This window comes from Balaenoptera borealis (assembly GCF_965194805.1).
Source record: "Balaenoptera borealis genome assembly, chromosome: 17".
Classification (NCBI taxonomy): domain Eukaryota; kingdom Metazoa; phylum Chordata; class Mammalia; order Artiodactyla; family Balaenopteridae; genus Balaenoptera; species Balaenoptera borealis.
Window position 1 is genome coordinate 27,972,928 of NC_138876.1, and position 20,429 is coordinate 27,993,356.

The 20,429-nt window shown below is 35.1% G+C and overlaps 1 protein-coding gene across 3 annotated transcripts in view; it reads left to right on the forward strand.

The window, feature by feature from the left end:
• NUDCD1 (NudC domain containing 1) overlaps positions 1-20,429 on the forward strand; it is a 93,338-nt gene that overhangs the window by 44,999 nt on the left and 27,910 nt on the right. For 2 of the 3 annotated variants that reach the window (XM_082364340.1, XM_082364342.1), the window contains 2 exons: positions 6,214-6,358; positions 10,833-10,958. In XM_082364340.1, coding sequence (XP_082220466.1) covers positions 6,214-6,358; positions 10,833-10,958 — 271 coding nt within the window. The remainder of the gene's footprint in view (positions 1-6,213; positions 6,359-10,832; positions 10,959-20,429) is intronic. The other variant, XM_082364341.1, reaches the window with a different exon arrangement.

Sequence of the window (20,429 nt, forward strand, 5' to 3'; positions counted from 1 at the left end):
AGCATCTTTTCATGTGCTTCGTGGCCGTCTGTATGTCTTCTTTGGAGAAATGTCTATTTAGGTCTTCTGCCCATTTTTGGATTGGGGTGTTTGTTTCTTTAATATAGAGCTGAATGAGCTGTTTATATATTTTGGAGATTAATCCTTTGTCCGTTGATTCGTTTGCAAATATTTTCTCCCATTCTGAGGGTTGTCTTTTCGTCTTGTTTATGGTTTCCTTTGCTGTGTAAAAGCTTTGAAGTTTCATTAGGTCCCATTTGTTTATTTTTGTTTTTATTTCCATTACTCTAGGAGGTGGATCAAAAAAGGTCTTGCTGTGATTTATGTCAAAGAGTGTTCTTCCTATGTTTTCCTCTAAGAGTTTTATAGTGTCCAGTCTTATATTTAGGTCTCTAATCCATTTTGAGTTTATTTTTGTGTATGGTGTTAGGGAGGATTCTAATTTCATTCTTTTACATGTAGCTGTCCAGTTTTCCCAGCACCACTTATTGAAGAGACTGTCTTTTCTCCATTGTATATCTTTGCCTCCTTTGTCATAGATTAGTTGACCATAGGTGCGTGGGTTAATCTCTGGGCTTTCTATCTTGTTCCATTGATCTATGTTTCTGTTTTTGTGCCAGTACCATATTGTCTTCATTACTGTAGCTTTGTAGTATAGTCTGAAGTCAGGGAGTCTGATTCCTCCAGCTCCATTTTTTCCCCTAAAGACTGCTTTGGCTATTCGGGGTCTTTTGTGACTCCATACAAATTTTAAGATGATTTGTTCTAGCTCCATAAAAAATGCCATTGGTAATTTGATAGGGATTGCATTGAATCTGTAGATTGCTTTGGGTAGTATACTCATTTTCACAATGTTGATTCTTCCAATCCATGAACATGGTATATCTCTCCATCTGTTGGTATCATCTTTAATTTCTTTCATCAGTGTCTTAATAGTTTTCTGCATACAGGTCTTTTGTCTCCCTAGGTAGGTTTATTCCTAGGTATTTTATTCTTTTTGTTGCAATGGTAAATGGGAGTGTTTCCATAATTTCTCTTTCAGATTTTTCATCATTAGTGTATAGGAATGCAAGAGATTTCTGTGCATTCATTTTGTATCCTGCAACTTTACCATATTCATTGATTAGCTCTAGCAGTTTTCTGGTGGCAGTTTTAGGATTCTCTATGTATAGTATCATGTCATCTGCAAACAGTGACAGTTTTACTTCTTCTTTTCCAATTTGTATTCCTTTTATTTCTTTTTCTTCTCTGATTGCCGTGGCTAGGACTTCCAGAACTATGTTGAATAATAGTGGTGAGAGTGGACATCCTTGTCTCGTTCCTGATCTTAGAGGAAATGCTTTCAGTTTTTCACCATTGAGAATGATGTTTGCTGTGGGTTTGTCATATATGGCCTTTATTATGTTGAGGTAGGTTCCTCTATGCCCACTTTCTGGAGAGTTTTTATCATAAATGGGTGTTGAATTTTGTCAAAAGCTTTTTCTGCATCTGTTGAGATGATCATATGGTTTTTATTCTTCAATTTGTTAATATGGTGTATCACATTGATTGATTTGCGTATATTGAAGAATCCTTGCATCCCTGGGATAAATCCCACTTGATCGTGGTGTATGATCCTTTTAATGTGTTGTTGGATTCTGTTTGCTAGTATTTTGTTGAGGATTTTTGCATCTATATTCATCAGTGATATTGGTCTGTAATTTTCTTTTTTTGTAGTGTCTTTGTCTGGTTTTGGTATCAGGGTGATAGTGGCCTCATAGAATGAGTTTGGGAGTGTTCCTTCCTCTGCAATTTTTTGGAAGAGTTTGAGAAGGATAGGTGTTAGCTCTTCTTTAAATGTTTGATAGAATTCACCTGTGAAGCCATCTGGTCCTGGACTTTTGTTTGTTGGAATATTTTTAATCACAGTTTCAATTTCATTACTTGTGATTGGTCTGTTCATATTTTCTGTTTCTTCCTGGTTCAGTCTTGGAAGGTTATACCTTTCTAAGAATTTGTCCATTTCTTCCAGGTTGTCCATTTTATTGGCATAAAGTTGCTTGTAGTAGTCTCTTAGGATGCTTTGTATTTCTGCGGTGTCTGTTGTAACTTCTCCTTTTTCATTTCTAATATTATTGATTTGAGTCCTCTCCCTCTTTTTCTTGATGAGTCTGGCTAATGGCTTATCAATTTTGTTTATCTTCTCAAAGAACCAGCTTTTAGTTTTATTGATCTTTACTATTGTTTTCTTTGTTTCTATTTCATTTATTTCTGCTCTGATCTTTATGATTTCTTTCCTTCTGCTAACTTTGGGTTTTGTTTGTTCTTCTTTCTCTAGTTTCTTTAGGTGTAAGGTTAGATTGTTTACTTGAGATTTTTCTTGTTTCTTGAGATAGGCTTGTATAGCTATAAACTTCCCTCTTAGAACTGCTTTTGCTGCATCCCATAGGTTTTGGGTCGTCGTGTTTTCATTGTCATTTGTCTCTAGGTATTTTTTGATTTCCTCTCTGATTTCTTCAGTGATCTCTTGGTTATTTAGTAACGTATTGTTTAGCCTCCATGTGTTTGTATTTTTTACGTTGTTTTCCCTGTAATTCATTTCTAATCTCATAGCGTTGTGGTCAGAAAAGATGCTTGATATGATTTCAATTTTCTTAAATTTACTGAGGCTTGATTTGTGACCCAAGATGTGATCTATCCTGGAGAATGTTCCGTGCGCACTTGAGAAGAACGTGTAATCTGCTGTTTTTGGATGGAATGTCCTATATATATCAATTAAATGTAACTGGTCTGTTGTGTCATTTAAAGCTTCTGTTTCCTTATTCATTTTCATTTTGGATGATCTGTCCATTGGTGTAAGTGAGGTGTTAACGTCCCCCACTATTATTGTGTTACTGTCGATTTCCTCTTTTATAGCTGTTAGCAGTTGCCTTATGTATTGAGGTGCTCCTATGTTGGGTGCATATATATTTATAATTGTTATATCTTCTTCTTGGATTGATCCCTTGATCATTATGTAGTGTCCTTCCTTGTCTCTTGTAACATTCTTTATTTTAAAGTCTATTTTATCTGATATGAGTATAGCTACTCCAGCTTTCTTTTGATTTCCATTTGCATGGAATATCTTTTTCTATCCCCTCCCTTTCAGTCTGTATGTGTCCCTAGGTCTGAAGTGGGTCTCTTGTAGACAGCATATATATGGGTCTTGTTTTTGTATCCATTCAGCCAGTCTATGTCTTTTGGTTGGGGCATTTAATCCATTCACGTTTAAGGTGATTATCGATATGTATGTTCCTATGACCATTTTCTTAATTGTTTTGGGTTTGTTTTTGTAGGTCCTTTTCTTCTCTTGTGTTTCCCACTTAGAGAAGTTCCTTTAGCATTTGTTGTAGAGCTGGTTTGGTGGTGCTGAATTCTCTTAGCTTTTGCTTGTCTGTAAAGCTTTTGATTTCTCCATCAAATCTAAATGAGATCCTTGCTGGGTAGAGTAATCTTGGTTGTAGGTTCTTCCCTTTCATCACTTTAAGTATATCATGCCACTCCCTTCTGGCTTGTAGAGTTTCTGCTGAGAAATCAGCTGTTAACCTTATGGGAGTTCCCTTGTATGTTATTTGTCATTTTTCCCTTGCTGCTTTCAATAATTTTTCTTTGTCTTTATTTTTTGCCACTTTGATTACTATGTGTCTCAGCGTGTTTCTCCTTGGTTTTATCCTGTATGGGGCTCTCTGTGCTTCCTGGACTTGGGTGGCTATTTCCTTTCCCATGTTAGGGAAGTTTTCGACTATAATCTCTTCAAATATTTTCTCTGGTCCTTTCTCTCTCTCTTCTCCTTCTGGGACCCCTATAATGCGAATGTTGTTGCGTTTAATGTTGTCCCAGAGGTCTCTTAAGCTGTCTTCATTTCTTTTCATTCTTTTTTCTTTATTCTGTTCCGCAGCAGTGAATTCCACCATTCTGTCTTCCAGGTCACTTATCCGTTCTTCTGCCTCAGTTATTCTGCTATTGATTCCTTCTAGTGTAGTTTTCATTTCAGTTATTGTATTGGTCATCTCTGTTTGTTTGTTCTTTAATTCTTCTAGGTCTTTGTTAATCATTTCTTGCATCTTCTCAATCTTTGCCTCCATTCTTATTCCGAGGTCCTGGATCATCTTCACTATCATTATTCTGAATTCTTTTTCTAGAAGGTTGCCTATCTCCACTTCATTTAGTTGTTTTTCTGGGGTTTTTTCTTGTTCCTTCATCTGGTACATAGCCCTCTGCCTTTTCATCTTGTCTATCTTTTTGTAACTGTGGTTTTTGGTCCACAGGTTGCAGGATTGTAGTTTTTCTTGCTTCTGCTCGAGGATAGCATTTTTAAATTGGCAAACCAGCTGGAACATACTGCTAAATATAAGTCATCAAGCAGTAACCCAGCCAAGGTTTAGGAGAAGAGCTGGACCTTATGCAAATAGTTTCAGCATTTAACACATGAGTATAGACCAGTATTCTTTTTTCATTAAATTTGAGGTGCTTGATTACTATTTTATGTTACAAAAGATAATTACAGTGCTGTGTAGGTGGTATCATTTGTTTAAAAACACATGATTTTTTTGTACTTGATTATATTATTCATCTCATTTTCAGTAGTTAATGTTCCTTTTAGCTTTGGAAGGATTTGTTAACTAATCTGTAGTTCATTATGTATGGGGCTATGTGTTCCTTTTTGCTTGGATGGTAGGATGTGATTCTAGTTTTAAAATGTAGAAATGCATTTGTGCTAAAAGAGTAACATTGACTAGATATGCCAATTTAATGATGGTTCATAAATTCTTTATAACTAAAACTGTATGAACTCTAACTTCTTTAGGTAGCAACTAAGAACAGTATTTATGCATTCTGGTCACTAGGTACAAGTTCTTTAATAGTTATTTACATATATTTTTTCAGAGAGGCAGAATAGTGCAGTAGTGAAGAACATGGACTTGGAGCCAGACTGCTTTACTAGCTTGTGACCTTGGCAAGTTACTTAACCTCTCAGTGCTTTCTTTTCTTACTTGTAAAATGGAGATGATAATAGTACTTAATTTGTTTGTGATGAGCAATAAATGAGTTAAAACATGTAAAGTGCTTAAGATAGTACCTAGTTTACCGTAAGCATTAGGTAAGTATAAGCTGTTGTCATTATTTTTATTATCATCATTATTATCTTCATCATCATTCAAGATTAGCTTTCTCCTTAGAAAATGTAACTAAATCTGGGCATTATTGACCATGGTGGTAGTTTTTAATGCTAATGATAGGAACTCATTACATAAGAGAGATATTATTTTGTGTAGTCTCTTAAAATACAGGAAGTTTTAGAAAATTTTAAAGTACTGTAATTAATTCATGAGGTAGTGATAATAGCCTTGAAAAAGAATATCTGATAAGTTTGCATGTTCTATTTGATAATTACGATAATAGTTACTATCGTGTTGTTGCAATTGTTTCCTTGCAGTTGTGTTCCAGGGCATGGGTTAGTATGGCCCACGTGTTCCAGAGATGGCACATGGAAAAGGTTGCTTTGCTGTGAAACAGCTACCACCAACTCCACTTTTCTCTGTATTATATAGCAACAGCCAGCTTACCTGGATTTCCTTTCCTATTCAAGAGGCACATGGGCAACTCCCTATCCCATGTCCACAGTCTGCCCTGACTCAGCTCTCTCTCCCTTTTCTGCTGCATCAGTCCTTAATCTTAGTGTTCCCCGATGGGTCCTTTTTTATTGATTTAACTAACCTTCCTGATATTTAGGTTAATAATATATTATGGCTACTAGTTTGTGATAATGAAGGTAATTGTTGGCTCCACACACAAAGAGGTACCTTTAGTTATAGGCCCTTTCCAGTTAACTTTATGTGCCCACCCCCACCCCCATTCCCCAGTGAAATAGCTCATAGATTCATGCTGCTTGCATTTTTCTATTACTGAAGATTGGTAACACACAGCACACCTGAACTGCAGCAGTACTTTCTGAGTGGTCTTACTCTTTCCAATCACTCCAGTGGTACCTTCTTGTCTATTAAATCTATATTGTTTACCCTTGGACGATAGGTTTTCCATCATATGCAGAATGAAAATGAACATGATTTTTGGTAAAACATCCTCTGGACATCAGAGGGGTAATTTCTGTGGAAGATTCTTCTGTTTGGTATTGGTTGTATAATTTGTATAGTTGCTTAATGTAACATTACTTTTCTCATCTTAAACTTCTAGCTTGGAGATTTCCTTGATTAAGAAGAATGAAGGACTGACATGGCCAGAGCTAGTGGTCGGTGATAAACAGGGGGAATTTATTAGAGACTCAGCCCAATGTGCTGCAATAGCTGAACGTTTGATGCATTTGACCTCTGATGAACTGGTAAGCAATTGCAATAGCAGTGTGACTTCCCAAGGATCCAGAAGTATGTTATGTGAGGATTATACCATGTTTTTCAAACATTATTTTGCTTTTGCTAATGTAAGAGACAGATTAGGTATTAACTGACTAGTGTTTGAATATGGCTTAAAATTCTGATATTTATTCTTTATACTGTGTGAATATATATATGTGTGTGGGCATGTTGTACATATAGGGTGGGTGTGCATGTATGGTTGTATGTATATATGTCTCTCTCAATATATGTACAGAGAGAGAAAAAAAGAGATATATAGTTGACACTTGAACAGTGCAGTGGTTAGGGGACCAACCCTCGTGCACTCAGAAATCCAAGTGTAACTTTACAGTTGGTCCTCTGTATCTACTGCTCCACATCCTCAGATTCAGCCATTGGGTATTACATATTTCTATAGTATGTATTTTAAGTGGACCTTTCCAGTTCAAACCCATGTTGTTCAAGTGTCAGCTCTATCTTGGTGTATATCTATATTCTCTTTTAGAAGAATTGACTGACCAAAGCTGACAGGGACAAAAATTATGATTTTACCCCCTACCTTGCTAATAATCTACGTGTAGTCATTGAAATTTACTGGGTGCTCTTAGAATATCACAAGGGGTGTTTGTGTGTGTGTGTGTGTGTGTGTGTGTGTGTGTGTGTGTGTGTGTGTGTATACATATAAAACATACAACTATGAGATTTCTGTTGAGTATGTTCCTACTCTGATAACATTTAAGATAATGTTAAGAATTTGAACAAATACAGCAATACACCAGAACTTCAGTTATGTTCCTTTACCAAAACATATCAGCAAATTTAAAATGTCTGATTTATTGTCATCTGGAATTATAGCTATGAGGAAGATTATATAAAGAAGTATTTATACTGTAGGGTTAGTTGCATCCTAAGGTAGAAAGGAAAGATTAGAATATTGAAAGTAGACGTCTCTGACAAAAGAAAACATGACCAAAATGGAGAAACCAAGTTTCACATTTTCTAGAATAATGGAAAATTTCAAGAATCACTGGAATTCATATGTATGACTATAGAACTTCGATTTCATAGCCCTCTTGTTATAAGCCATGCAGACTGCATTGCTCTGTGTTCATTCAATATTCAGCAAGTATTTATTGTGATAGGGCTCTGGGGATATAATTATAGTGATAGTAGTGGGGGTTTGTTTTGAGATTGTAGATAATTGCTACTAACTGTCTTTTAAACTTGATGATTTCAAATGAATATTCATATATATGAGTAAGTTATATATGCCTAAACACTAGTGTGTTTGTTACTTTTAAAATAAAAAACAGAATCTTGTCATCTCTAACTGAAGGCAGTTTTGTGTTTTTCAGATCTTTATACTTTTTCTTGCCTTACTGCATTGATTAGAACCTCTAATCCACTGTAAAATAGGAATGGTGAATAGTGAAAGCAAATATTCTTGCCTTATTCATGATCTTGGGGAAAAGACTGAATTTTCACTATTAAGTATGATGGATTCTTTTTATCACTTTGAGGAAATTTCCTTCTATTCCTAGTATGCTAAGAGTATTTATCATGATGGTCATGATGTATTATTCTTTTTTACATATCACTGGTTTGGTTTACTAATATGTTATTGAAGAGTTTTACGTTTATGTTTGTGAGCAATATTGGGGCCTATAGTTTTTGTTTTGTTTTGTCTTTTTACTGTCTTTATTTACTTTTGGTATCTGGGTAATGCTGAGTTCATAAAATGAGTAGGGAAGTGTTGCTATCTTCTATTTCTGGAAGAGATTGTGTAGACTTGGCATTATATCTTCTTTAATGTTTGATAGACGTTGCCAGTGAAACTATCTGGACTGGAGTTTTCTTTTTTGAAGGTTTTAAACCATGAATTTAATTTCTTTAATAGTTACAGGATTATTTGGGGCATCTGTTTCTATTGACTTTATTTTTCCTTTTTTTTCAGTTTCCAATTTCATTCATTTCTATTATTACATTTATTTCTCTCTTTTGCTTGCTTTAGATTTATTTTGGTCTTTTTTGAAGGTGAAAGCTTAGATGATTGATTTTTGACCTTTCTCCTTTTCTAATGAAAGCATGTAATGCTATACACTTCCTTCTAAATACTACATTAGCTGCATCCCCAAAATTTTCTGCCTGTTTTCTTAATCCTGTTATTGATTGATTTGATTTGATGCTGGATTTCAGTTTTTTGCATGGCTGGTTTATTCTTTGTTTGTTCTTACTCCTAGGGTGGAACTTTTCATGAATCTCAACTGAAAGTCTGGAATGTTTACCAGGGTTTCTCCTCCTGTGTGGGCCTTGATCTCTAATTTTTGTCTCCCAAGCACTTTGATAATTATCAAAACTCAGCTCTTTAGCCCCTTATCCTCTGCTTCCCACTCGTCTTTTTCAGCTCAGCTTGAAATAGCAGATAACTCTAGGAAAGCAGCATAGTCTTGGGTTCTCCTTGCTATTCCTTTTTCTCTGTAATCTCGTCCTGTTAAGTACTGGCTGCTTTGATAGTCCTTAGCTTTTAATTTTTGCCCTCCCATCTCTAACATATGGATAATTGAAAGGAGAAGGGAGGGAGGAGTGGGGAGGGTGCTTTCTTTTCTGCTGGATGTATATATCTTCTTGAGACACTGTGACAAAATGGCCCCAGCTAATTGCTGGAATTGCCTTCTCAGCCAGCCGCTGCAACCAGAATTGTTTCATTGATACTTAGAAAGGAGAAGACAACCACAGCTAGCTGGCTCCATATCCCAGCTGGAAAATGGACAGATTTGAAAATGTCTGTAACTTCCGGACATTTAGTTTCACAGACTCTCTGGTCCTTTCATTAGGTTCTCAGTAACATGACTGCATTTTGGCAAACTAGTTGTGTGGACATTTTATCAGTTGTTATAGAATTGTATTTCTGTTATATGCATGTGAATGTATAATTTATCATTTAAGTGATCCTTTTTTACTCTTTGAGGGATATAAGACCAAACAGTGATTTTTACATTCAAACAGTGAACATATTAAAATTACTTTAACGATTCCATTTATCTCTACTTTTGGCATATCTTTAACTATACCTCTGTGTTTTTGTTTGGGTAGATATTTGTGTGTGTGTTTAGTGGTTCTAGAGTTTATAGTATACACCTTCACCTTATCACCATCTATCCTCAAAATATATCACTTAACTCATAAGTTAAGAACTTTACAGTATATTTCCATTCCATCCTTTGTGTTATTTTTGTCGTTTTATTTCTATGTTATAAACTTCATGATATGTTATCATTTTAACTTTAGTCAGTCAGTTTTCTTTTAAAGAGATTAAAAATGCAGGGTGAAAAAGCCTTATATTGATCCAAATATTTGTCATTTCCTCTTTTTTACATTTCTTTGTGTTGATTCAGATTGCTATCTGGTGTCATTTTTTTCCTGGCTGAAGAACTTCTTTTGTCATTTCTTGCAATGTAGTTCTGCTGGATAAATTCTTTCAGCTTGTGTTTGTCTGCAGAAATACATGTCTTCCTTGTCTGCAAAAATACATGTCTTCCTTCTTTTAAAGCTGTTTTTGTTAAGGGTGTAAGTCAGTGCTGACAGGGTTTTTTTCCCTTTCAGAACTTCAAATATACTCCATTGTTTTCTGGCTTGTGTAGTTTCTGATGAGAAGTCAGCTGTCATTTGTAATTTTGTTCCTCTGTCAGTAATGTGATTTTTCCCTCCTGTAGCCACTTTTAAGATTTTCTCTTTATTACTTAGAGAATAATTTCATTTTTCTCATTTTCAGCAATTTCATTGTAATGTGACTTGCTGTGTTTTTTTTTTTTTTCTTAATGTTTGCTATGCTTGGGGTTCTTTGACCTTCTTTAATCTGTAGGATTATAGTTTTCATCAAATGTGAAAAAAAATTGCCATTATTTCTTCAAAATTTTTTCCATTCTTCTTGCATTCTTCCAAATACTCATATGTTAGACCATTTGATATTGTTCCACAGGTCACTAGGGTTCTCATCTTTTGTGTGTGTTTTTATTTTTTGTCTTCTCTGTGCTTCATTTTTAGATAGACTCTATTACTATTTTAGATAGACTGTTACATTTTAGATAGACTCCAACTCACTGGTTGTCTTTTCTTCTGCAATGTCTAATCAGCTGTCAATCCCATCTAAATATTGTGTTTTCCATTTCAGATATTGTATTTTCATATCTAGAATTTCAGTTTAATTCTTTTTTATATCTTCCATATTTCTCAATGTGTTTGTTTTTCTTTACATCTCTGAGTATATAGAACAAGTTTATAATAGCTGTTTTCATATCTTTTTCTGCTGATTCCATCATTCTATCTTTTTTGTGTCTGTTTTTAAGTTTTTATTGGTCATGAGTCTGAAATTTAATGTTTAATTATTGCTGTAATCTTAACATCGTTGAGTATGAAGAAATTCATTCTCTTGTTGTTATTTATTTTCTTTTATGGTCTAAGAATCCAAATCCAGATAAAGGTAAACCTCCTTGTAATGCTCAAGAGTTAGAAGAATGTGATATTTTCTTTGAAGAGAGCTCCAGTTTATGCAGATTTGATGGCAGTACATTAAAAACTACTCATGTGGTAAGTTCTTGATAATGATATTTCTAAAAATTTGTGAATAAATAAAAGTTATTCAGATGAGATGATAATTGATTGACTAAATACTATTTTGCAAAGACAGCTTGATTGTCAGTTACTGGCTGTGACGTAAATTTCTTCACTCCCTAAAGTAACCATCTTTTTATACCATCATCCCTAATTAAACAATGTTGTATGTTTGGCACTACTGCATATTGATATCTTTCAGTGGGCTTTTTTTCTGTGCAGTTTTTCTATGTGTAGTTGTGCCTGTAATATATAACAACTTAATATCTAACTTCCCTCTCACTCACTGTCCTTTCCTAACTTTTTTTGGATACTTAACATTTTTTAAACTAATGGCTGGGTATTACAATACTCAAAGGTGTTATAAAAATGAGCATTTCTTTGATTATACCTATTTAGACAAATGAGGTGGGATGGCATAAGACCAGTGGGTAGAAAGAGGTGTCATTCAAGCTTGTACCAAAATTACTTACTCTTATGATTAATTTCTGCATCTGCTTTGCTCTCCTATAACTAACTAACTCCAATAATTTCTAAAAAGCACAGAGATGACATTTTGCTTACCACAGTGTACCTAACACCCACCAAAGGTTCTGATTCGGATAACTGCTTAAAAACATATTTTTAGACTGATCTCTTGGTAACAGTCATAGAAATAAAAATTGTTTCAGGTGCATCTTGGATCTCAAGAAATTTGCATACACTTTTATGTTTCCCTTCTTTGTCAATCACTCCTCTAAGTGAAGAGTAAACAAAGTTCTTGGTCATATTATTTTATGCAATCTGGGCATTGATCCAAAGCCCAGATGATCAAAGTCGTTAGATGTTTTTAGGCATTTTGCTTCTTAGATATTGTTTAGTTCTGACATAATCCCACAGATAACTCCCTTAATTGTGAGTGAAGAGCCATTACACAATTACTCTTACTGCCTTGGGTTAGATTTTAGAAAATCACTCTTAAGTGTGACTGATGAAAGACTCTTCAATCTGACTAACTGTAGATTATTTATTCTTGAAGAATCTGGCCTTTCTTCCTAAAGTTATAGTCTTAGGAGCTATAACTTTTAGGTACTGTTTCCTGCCTAACTTTTATAGAGAAGACACCTGATCTTAGATGTCGTAAAATGTTATTGTTTAAGCTTAGCTTCTCCGAGAATTTCAGTTCATTTTAGTATAGCACTACTAAGTAGTATTGATCAAGTAGTTTACTGTTGGTCACTGAGAGGCGTCTAGTTAATGGTACTTCTCTTTATTTGCTATGTTTAAGCATACTAAAAATTAAAACCAAGGAGTAACAGAAGGGGGCCAAAATAAAACATTTATTATTTACAAATTAGGGTACAAAAGCCCCATCTGCTGACTAAATCCTGGAATTTAGTAAATTTAACCTTAGTCACAGGCAGTGCCAAACCAGATCTGGCTGACCCTGGTGGAGTGGTGGAAACATCTTATTCTCTGAGGCCTCTAGCTCCTTAGAGGAAGAAGTTGATACTTCTTATATACTTATATAAATATATACTCTCTTATATTTTTCTAAGCTTTGTTGAAGTTCTCACTTTGTTCATTCTTCTCCCAAGCTCAGTGGGCATCTTTATGACCATTATTTTGAACTCTTTATCAGTTAAATCACTTATCTCTGTTTCATTAACGTCTCTTTGTGAGGTTTTATCTTATTGCTTCCTTTGAAAGATATTCCTCTGTTTCTTCATTTTCCTTGACTTGCTGTGTTGGTTTCTATCCGTTAAATAAAATAGCCATCTCTCCCTGTTAAAGACATGGTCTTATATAGGAGATGAACCTTATTGTTCAACTCTGCCCCTAGTTCTTAGTTGCCTCTCAGACTTTGTGATTGTCCAAGCAGCTTTTTTTCTTTTTGGCTCCCAGTAGTTGAGGGTGTGCCAAGACCTGTTAGTGTCCCAAAATGGACGATCTCAGTCAGCACCTGAATTCAGGCTGGTTGGAAGCCAGACCCTCAGGCATCAGGTTTTGAAGTACACAAATATGTACAGTCCTGTGGGATCGCAAACATAAGTCAGTCCCACTGTCCACCAGAGCCAGATGATCTAGAGGTATACCCTGGACGACAGTCGCAAAAATTGGGGCACCAGATGAGTATGCAAGCTCCTTTCCTGGAGATACCAGTGACTTAGAGTAAGGCAGAGGGAATGTGCAAAGATGGCAATCACTGGCCTCTGTCCACAGAGAGCAGCACCTCAGTAGGCCTCTAGGTATGTGTCACACCAGAAGCCTACCACTACTCTGAAGCTTTAGGACAAGCAGAGAGGGTTTTTTCACAGAAAGACTGGGGGTGTGTTTCGGTCTGCCATCTCCGTTGAGCCCTGTAGTGGTAGTCAGCCAGGAACTGTCTCTAATTGCTATAGTCCCATGGCACCAGGAATGCAAGCCCTACTGGCTACCAGAACCAGGCAATCTGTGAGCATCCCCTGGGCAGAAGCCACAAAAACCAGAGCACCAGATGTGAAAACTGGGGCACTAGATGTGTGTACAAGGTTCCCTCTGGGAGACTACTGGTGCTCTGAAGTGAGGCAGAGGAAGAGTGCAAAAGATGGCACTTACTTCCTCTCCCTGAAGTATGTTTCAGTAGGCTCCTAGATGTGTGTTGAATTAGATGCTTGCCCCTCCTTCATGGGAGGAGGTGAGTTCAGTATCTTTCTATATTGCTATCTTGAACCAGTATCTCAATTGAGTTAAATCTGAGGCCAAAGTTTCTTTTTATAATGATAAGCACTTTGATTTTTCTATCATTAGTCATTTTTTTATGAATATAGGCAAAGATTCAGTGAAGTAAAAATGTAATAAACATTGATGTTTGGGAATAAGTGGAATGGTAATAACTGGAACAACAATTAAGTACTAAGTCCATCTTCTTTCTGAAGACAGATTTGGGGACTTCCCTGGAGGTCCATTGAAGGGGGCACAGGTTCGATCCCTGGTCGGGGAACTAAGATCCCACATGTTGTGCGGTGCGGCCAAAAAAATAATAATAATTTAAAAAGTAAAAATAAAAAAGACAGATTTGGTAAGTCAGTGTATTGTATGAAAGTCAAGGTCTGTCTGGTCAAATGTAGCTTGTTCAAAAATAGTTTCTTGGTGTACCTAAGAGGATACCAGTTGGCATGTCATTGGGGAAGGGAATGAAGGAGGCTCCAATATTGTGGATATTCAGTGGTACATCCATTTTAGGCATCAGATAGTACTATATGGGTAATTTGTACTCCTTTCTGCAATGTTTACTTCAGATTTATCTTCTTGATTTCATTTGTCATGACTTTGGACAATTGGAAATTACCTGTACATGGAAAGGTCAGTATATGTCCTTAATTTAGAAGAAAAAAAAAATACTGTAACAAAAAGGTCAGAACTCTATATTGTAAATGACAGATTTTCCAAAATAAAAAATTCCCTGAAAGAAATGTAAATTAGGGTTAGAATTTGGCATTTGGAAAGTAAAATGTTAAATGAATATATGTAGCAGCAGAATAAAAGAGAAATATTAAATTTCAGAAGCTAAGAAGAAAAGTAATAAGATGTGATCACTGAGGTGTAAAACTGAAATCAGAATTTAGATACAGTTGAAGATGAATTATTTTTGCTTTTATCTAGAGCTGTATTATCCAAAATATTAGTCACTAGCCACATAGCTTTTGAGCACTTGAAATGTGGCTAGTTTGTTTGAAATGTGCTGTAAGTGTAAAATACACAACCAGATTTTGAAAACTTAGCATGAAAAAAAGAATGTGAAATATATTATTAATAATGACTTTATATGAATGTTCATGTTGAAATGATAATTGGTTATGTTTGGTTAAGTAAAATACATTTATTAAAATGAATACATCCCATTTCTCTTTACTTTTTAATGTGGCTGCTAGAAAACTTAAAATTATGTATTTGCCTTGCATTTTATTACTTCCAGACAACACTGATCTATAGAGATCAAATTAAATATAGCCTTGAACAATCAAAAGATGATAGGATGTTTTTAAAAAATTACAGTGAATTTTGCAGATCAGGTGGTATTCGTCATTTACTGCTTAAAACATGAGAATGAAACAGCTGAAAAGAATATTTGTGACATAAACTCACTGAGACAGTAAGCAGAGGAAGTACAAACAGGAAATAATTCTTTTAGGTTAATGTCACTAAGAAAGGTAGTAGAAATGGCATGTATTCAGTATACTAATTCTTTCAAAAAGATATTAAGAATAGGATCAGAGTTTATAGAGGAAGGAAATACATTTAGAAAGTATCTAAATCAGTGGTTCTCAAGCTTTTAAGCTCCTTGAGGTACTGAATTTATAATTTACTTGATTATATCAAATTTGACTATATTAGAAATGAAGCTATGTAATCATTTCCCTGCCTTCATGCTCAGAGTAGGTATATATCTCTGTAACAGTGCCTGAAAGTGGGAGGAGACAAATCTTAGTGCTAGTTGTTACTATGGGATGGACCTGAGGCTCACCATTAGGTTGGTGAGGAGGTATTCTCTTCCGGAAGAGTTAGAAACAACCAGAGCACCATTCAGGCAGCTGTCTATGAACCATCTTCCCTGGAAGCAGTCTGCACCCCTCTCCCCAAGTCTTCCTAATTACCAGGCAGTAAAATAGAGGACCATTTGTTGCCTGATTGGCCATACAATTTGGTCAGCATATTTGCTACCAGTACCCACAGACTTACCTCAAATTGTATAAATTGAACCATAAGGCCCTCATATTTTTTCTTTAAGAGAGCCATGTCTCTATCAGCATCCCATCTTTATCTCCAAAATCGCAGTGCGTTTGAGATTTTTAACTTTCCCATAAACTAGCAAGTTAGCCTACCATAGTTTCATAGATGCTGGTAAAAGACATGAGACTCTTGGGTCAGAAACAAAGGACAGTTTATTACTGTAATATTAGCTAGAGTATCAACATTTGGACCAATTCCCAGTGCCCCAATTCCCACAGTGTAATATGGAGATGACCAGAAAGCTTGGCTGACCTTGCTCAGGAGAGAGAGATTATGTTCATGCTACTGGACAGTAAAAAAAGCCTGCCTTTTGCTCTGGAGGGAGACAGTTTACCTTTCACAGTTGTTTGCTCTAAAAACACCTTGAAGTAGTAGTCTAGAACACATTAGTGCTTCTGCTAGAAAGATGTGCAGAAATGAAAGAGTCCTTAGGATAATTGTCTCCCTGCAAGTTAATGTTCAGGTATCACAGTAATACTGGTGTCATAATGAGTGTGATTCAACTGAAAGCACTTCAGTTTCTTTCAGGATTATGAGAATATAATGGATAATGTCAATTATTTGTTGCCAATGGTTATTATTGACATTACCTGTGATGGACCTATTTGAAGTAGTCTTCAATTCCATTTTTACCTTCTGTTCTCTGAAAGGAAAGATAATTTTAGTTGCATATCACATATTTCTTGATTCTTAAAGTTTCTACACAGTTATCAAGCCCTCAATCCACTAGAATTTAGCCTTTCCCTTGAGATATCAATGAGATTGTTACTTGACTGACAGAATTTTTTCTTAGAATATGAGTTCATATATACTGAGCATCTCTACAGGAAGAAACTCTTCCTAGAAGTTTTTGTTTTAGATAGACTATTTAATAAACTTTCATCTAGAATCTTAAAGGACAAGGATATTTTCAGAAACTACCCTAAGTGACAATCCCAGTTGGAAGACCTTTTATCAGACAACCTATGGCTCTTTTCTTTCTTTATTCAGCAGCTGTTTTCCCAGGACGATTGCCCCTCACACACCAGATAAGGGAAATTCCCTTATCTGGGAATTTATAGATACTTGACAATAATTTATTATTGTCAATTTATAGATACTTGACAATAAATGTAGTTTGTTTGTTATTGTGGACAATAAGCCTAACACAGGAATACAATTAGCCTGATTTGTGACAAGGATAATACTACAATATAGTGGGGAAAAAGATGGTCAAAATAAATGGCTCTTAGTCTGTTAGATATCCATAGGAAAAATAACTTATTGACATTTACATCACACCATATGCAAAAATTAATTACAGATGGATTGCATGTCTAAACATGAAACAGTAAATTAATAAAGCATATAGAGGAAAACAGACATTTTTGTGGCACTGGAGCAGGTAGAGATTATTTGAACAGGGCATATAAAACACTAACTGTAAAAAAAAGATGTTCAGTTGGATCAAAATTAAAAACATTAAAAACATCTGTTTATCAAAAGATGCCATTATGAGAGTGAAAAAGGAAACTTGCAGTGAGGAGAAGATATTTGTAATACACGTGTTTGACAAATGGTTCATATCTGGAACAGGGTCAGTAACAGTACTGGTTACCTACAGCCACCTGATTGGTAAAGTTTTATTGGAACACAACCATAGACATTTATTTGTATATTGTCTGTGGCTTCTTATATACTACATCAAGAGAGTTGTATAGTTTTAACAGAGACCATATGGCCTTTAGGCCTGAAATATTTACCATCTGGCCCTTTGAGTAAAAGTTTGCTGATCCCTTCTTTAGACAGTACTATACTGGCTTGATTCTGTAGCTATGGTAGTGAGTCTTGATTTCAGATAGGGTTAGTCTTGATCTTTGTTTTTATTTTCCTAAATTGGTTTTGTTTTTGTAAAAACTTTACAATCAGCTTTTCAATTTGTACAAAAACATCTGCTGGGATTGTCATTGGGATTGTGTTTAATTTGTAGGTCAACTTGAGGAGAATTGATATCTTAATAATATTGAGTTGTGTCATTCATGAACATTGTATGTCTCTTGTTTATTTAGGTTTCCCTTAATGTTTCCTAGCAATATTTTGAAGCTTTTAGTGTTAAGTTTAACACCAGTATTTCATATTATGGAAGCTATTGTAATTAGTATATTTTTTTAAGTTCCAATTTGTTTTGTCTTTTACATAGAAATAAGGTTGAGTGACTTTATATTGTAACTTATAAATTCTCTTTTTCCAGTGCTTTTTTGTAGATACGTCAATATGTTTATGTACAGGATAATGCCTGTGAATTAAGATAGTTAACATTTCTTTTCAGTCAGTACACCTTTTATTTCTTTGTCTTGTCTTATTGTACTAGGTAGGACATCAGATGCAGCGTTGAATTTCATTGATGGGAGCAGAAATCCTTGTCTTATTCCTAGTCTTAGGAAGAAGGATTGAGTGGTTTACCATCAAATATGACGTTAATTCTAGGGTTTACGTATGTTAGGTTGAGGAACTCACTTATAGTCTAGTCTGCTGAGATTTTTATCTTTTTAATCATGAATGTGTGTTGAATTTAAGTGCTTTCTTGGGCATTTGCTTGATTATATGGATTTTCTTCTTTATTCTGTTAATATGTTCAGTTTTATCATTTAATTAAAAAATTGTAACATGAGCATTTTAAGGATTTTTCTTTCTATATTCATAAGGGATATTAATCTATGGTTTTCCTGTAATTTCTTCTTTAGATAACAGTAATGCTGTCCTCATAATATGAATTGAGAGGTTTATTTTCTGAAAGAGTTTGTATAGGGTAGGTATTATTTGCTCCTTAAATGTTTGGTAAAATTTATCACTGAAATTACCTGTGCCTGGAGTTTTTTTGTGGGAAGGGTTTTAATTACGAATTTAGCTTTGTTAGTAGATACAGAGCCATTCCGATTTTCTCTTTCTTCTTTAGCTTGTGTTGATCGTTGTTGATCTTCAAGATACTAATCCATTCCATCCAAGTTGTTGAATTATTGCAGAAGTCCTCCAAAATACTCTCTCATTGTCTTTTTAATGTTTGTAGGATTGTAGTAATGGCCCCTCTATTTACTAATTATGGGTTTAATTTACTCCTCTTTTTCTAGTTTCTTAGGTGGAAACATAGGTAATTGATTTGTAGCACCTCTCCTCTGATAAATGCATTTAGAGCTATAAATTTTCATCAGAGTATCACTTAACCTTCATTCCATATATTTCATTTTATTTCAGCTTAACATATTTTCTAATATCCTTTGAGATTTCTTCTTTGACCCATGCTTATTTATAAGGTGGTGTTTTAATTTCCAACTATGTAGGGTTTTTTGTGATATGTGTGTGTATACCGGTTGGTTTTTTCTTAAACTGATTTCTCACTTAACTTCATTGTGGTTAGGGATAACCAGTCTTTTTAAATTTATGCAAAATTGTTTATAGCCTAGTACATACACAGTCTCTGTAGGTATTTTTTCCATATATACTTGAGAATATGTATATGCTGTGGTTGGGTGACCTCAATTTGTGTTAGGTCAAGTTGTATTAGGTTCAATAGCTGAGGTTTTTTTTTTTTTAATTTTTATTTTATATTGGTGTATAGTTGATTTTCAGTGTTTTGTGTTAGTTTTAGGTGCACAGCAAAGTGGTTCAGTTACACATATACATGTGTCTATTCTTTTTCAAATTCTTTTCCCTTTTAGGTTATTATAGAATATTGAGTAGAGTTCCCTGTGCTATACAGTAGGTCCTTGTTGGTTATCTATTTTAAATATAGTAGTGTGTATATGTTAATCCCAAACTCCCAATTTATCCCTCCCCCCCACCTTTCCCCTTTGGTAACCATAAGTTTGTTTTCTAAGTCTGTGAGTCTGTTTCTGTTTTGTAAATAAGTTCACTTGTATCATTTTTTTAGATTCCACATATAAGTGATATCATATGATATTTGTCTTTCTGTGTCTGACTTACTTCACTTAGTATGATAATCCCCAGGTCCATCCATGTTGCTGCAAATGGCATTTCATTCTTTTTAATGGGTGAGTAATATTCCGTTGTGTATATGTACCACATTTTCTTTATCCATTCATCTGTCAGTGGACATTTAGGTTGCTTCCATATCTTGGCTATTGTAAACAACACTGCAATGAACATTAGGGTGCATGTATCCTTTCGAACCATGGTTTTCTCTGGATATACCCAGGAAAGTGGGATTGCTGGATCATATGGTAGCTCTATTTTTAGTTTTTTAAGGAACCTCCATACTGTTCTTCATAGTGGCTATACCAACTTACATTCCCACCAGCAGTGTAGGAGGGCTCTCTTTTCTCCACACTCTCTACAGCATTTATTATTTGTAGACTTTTTGATGATGGCCATTCTGACTGGTGTGAGGTGATACCTCATTGTAGCTTGACTTGTATTTCTCTAATAACTAGCGATGTTGAGCATCTTTTCATGTGCCTCTTAGCCATCTGGATGTCTTCTTTTTTTTTTTTTTCTTTTTTGGCTGCACCGCATGGCTTGTGGGATCTTAGTTTCCTGACCACAGATTGAACCCAGGCCCCCAGCAGTGGAAGTGCCAAGTCCTAACCACTGTACCACCAGGGAATTCTCTGTATGTCTTCTTTGGACAAATGTCTGTTTAGATCTTCTGCCCATTTTTTGATTGGGTTGTTTGTTTTTTTGATATTGAGCCACATGAGC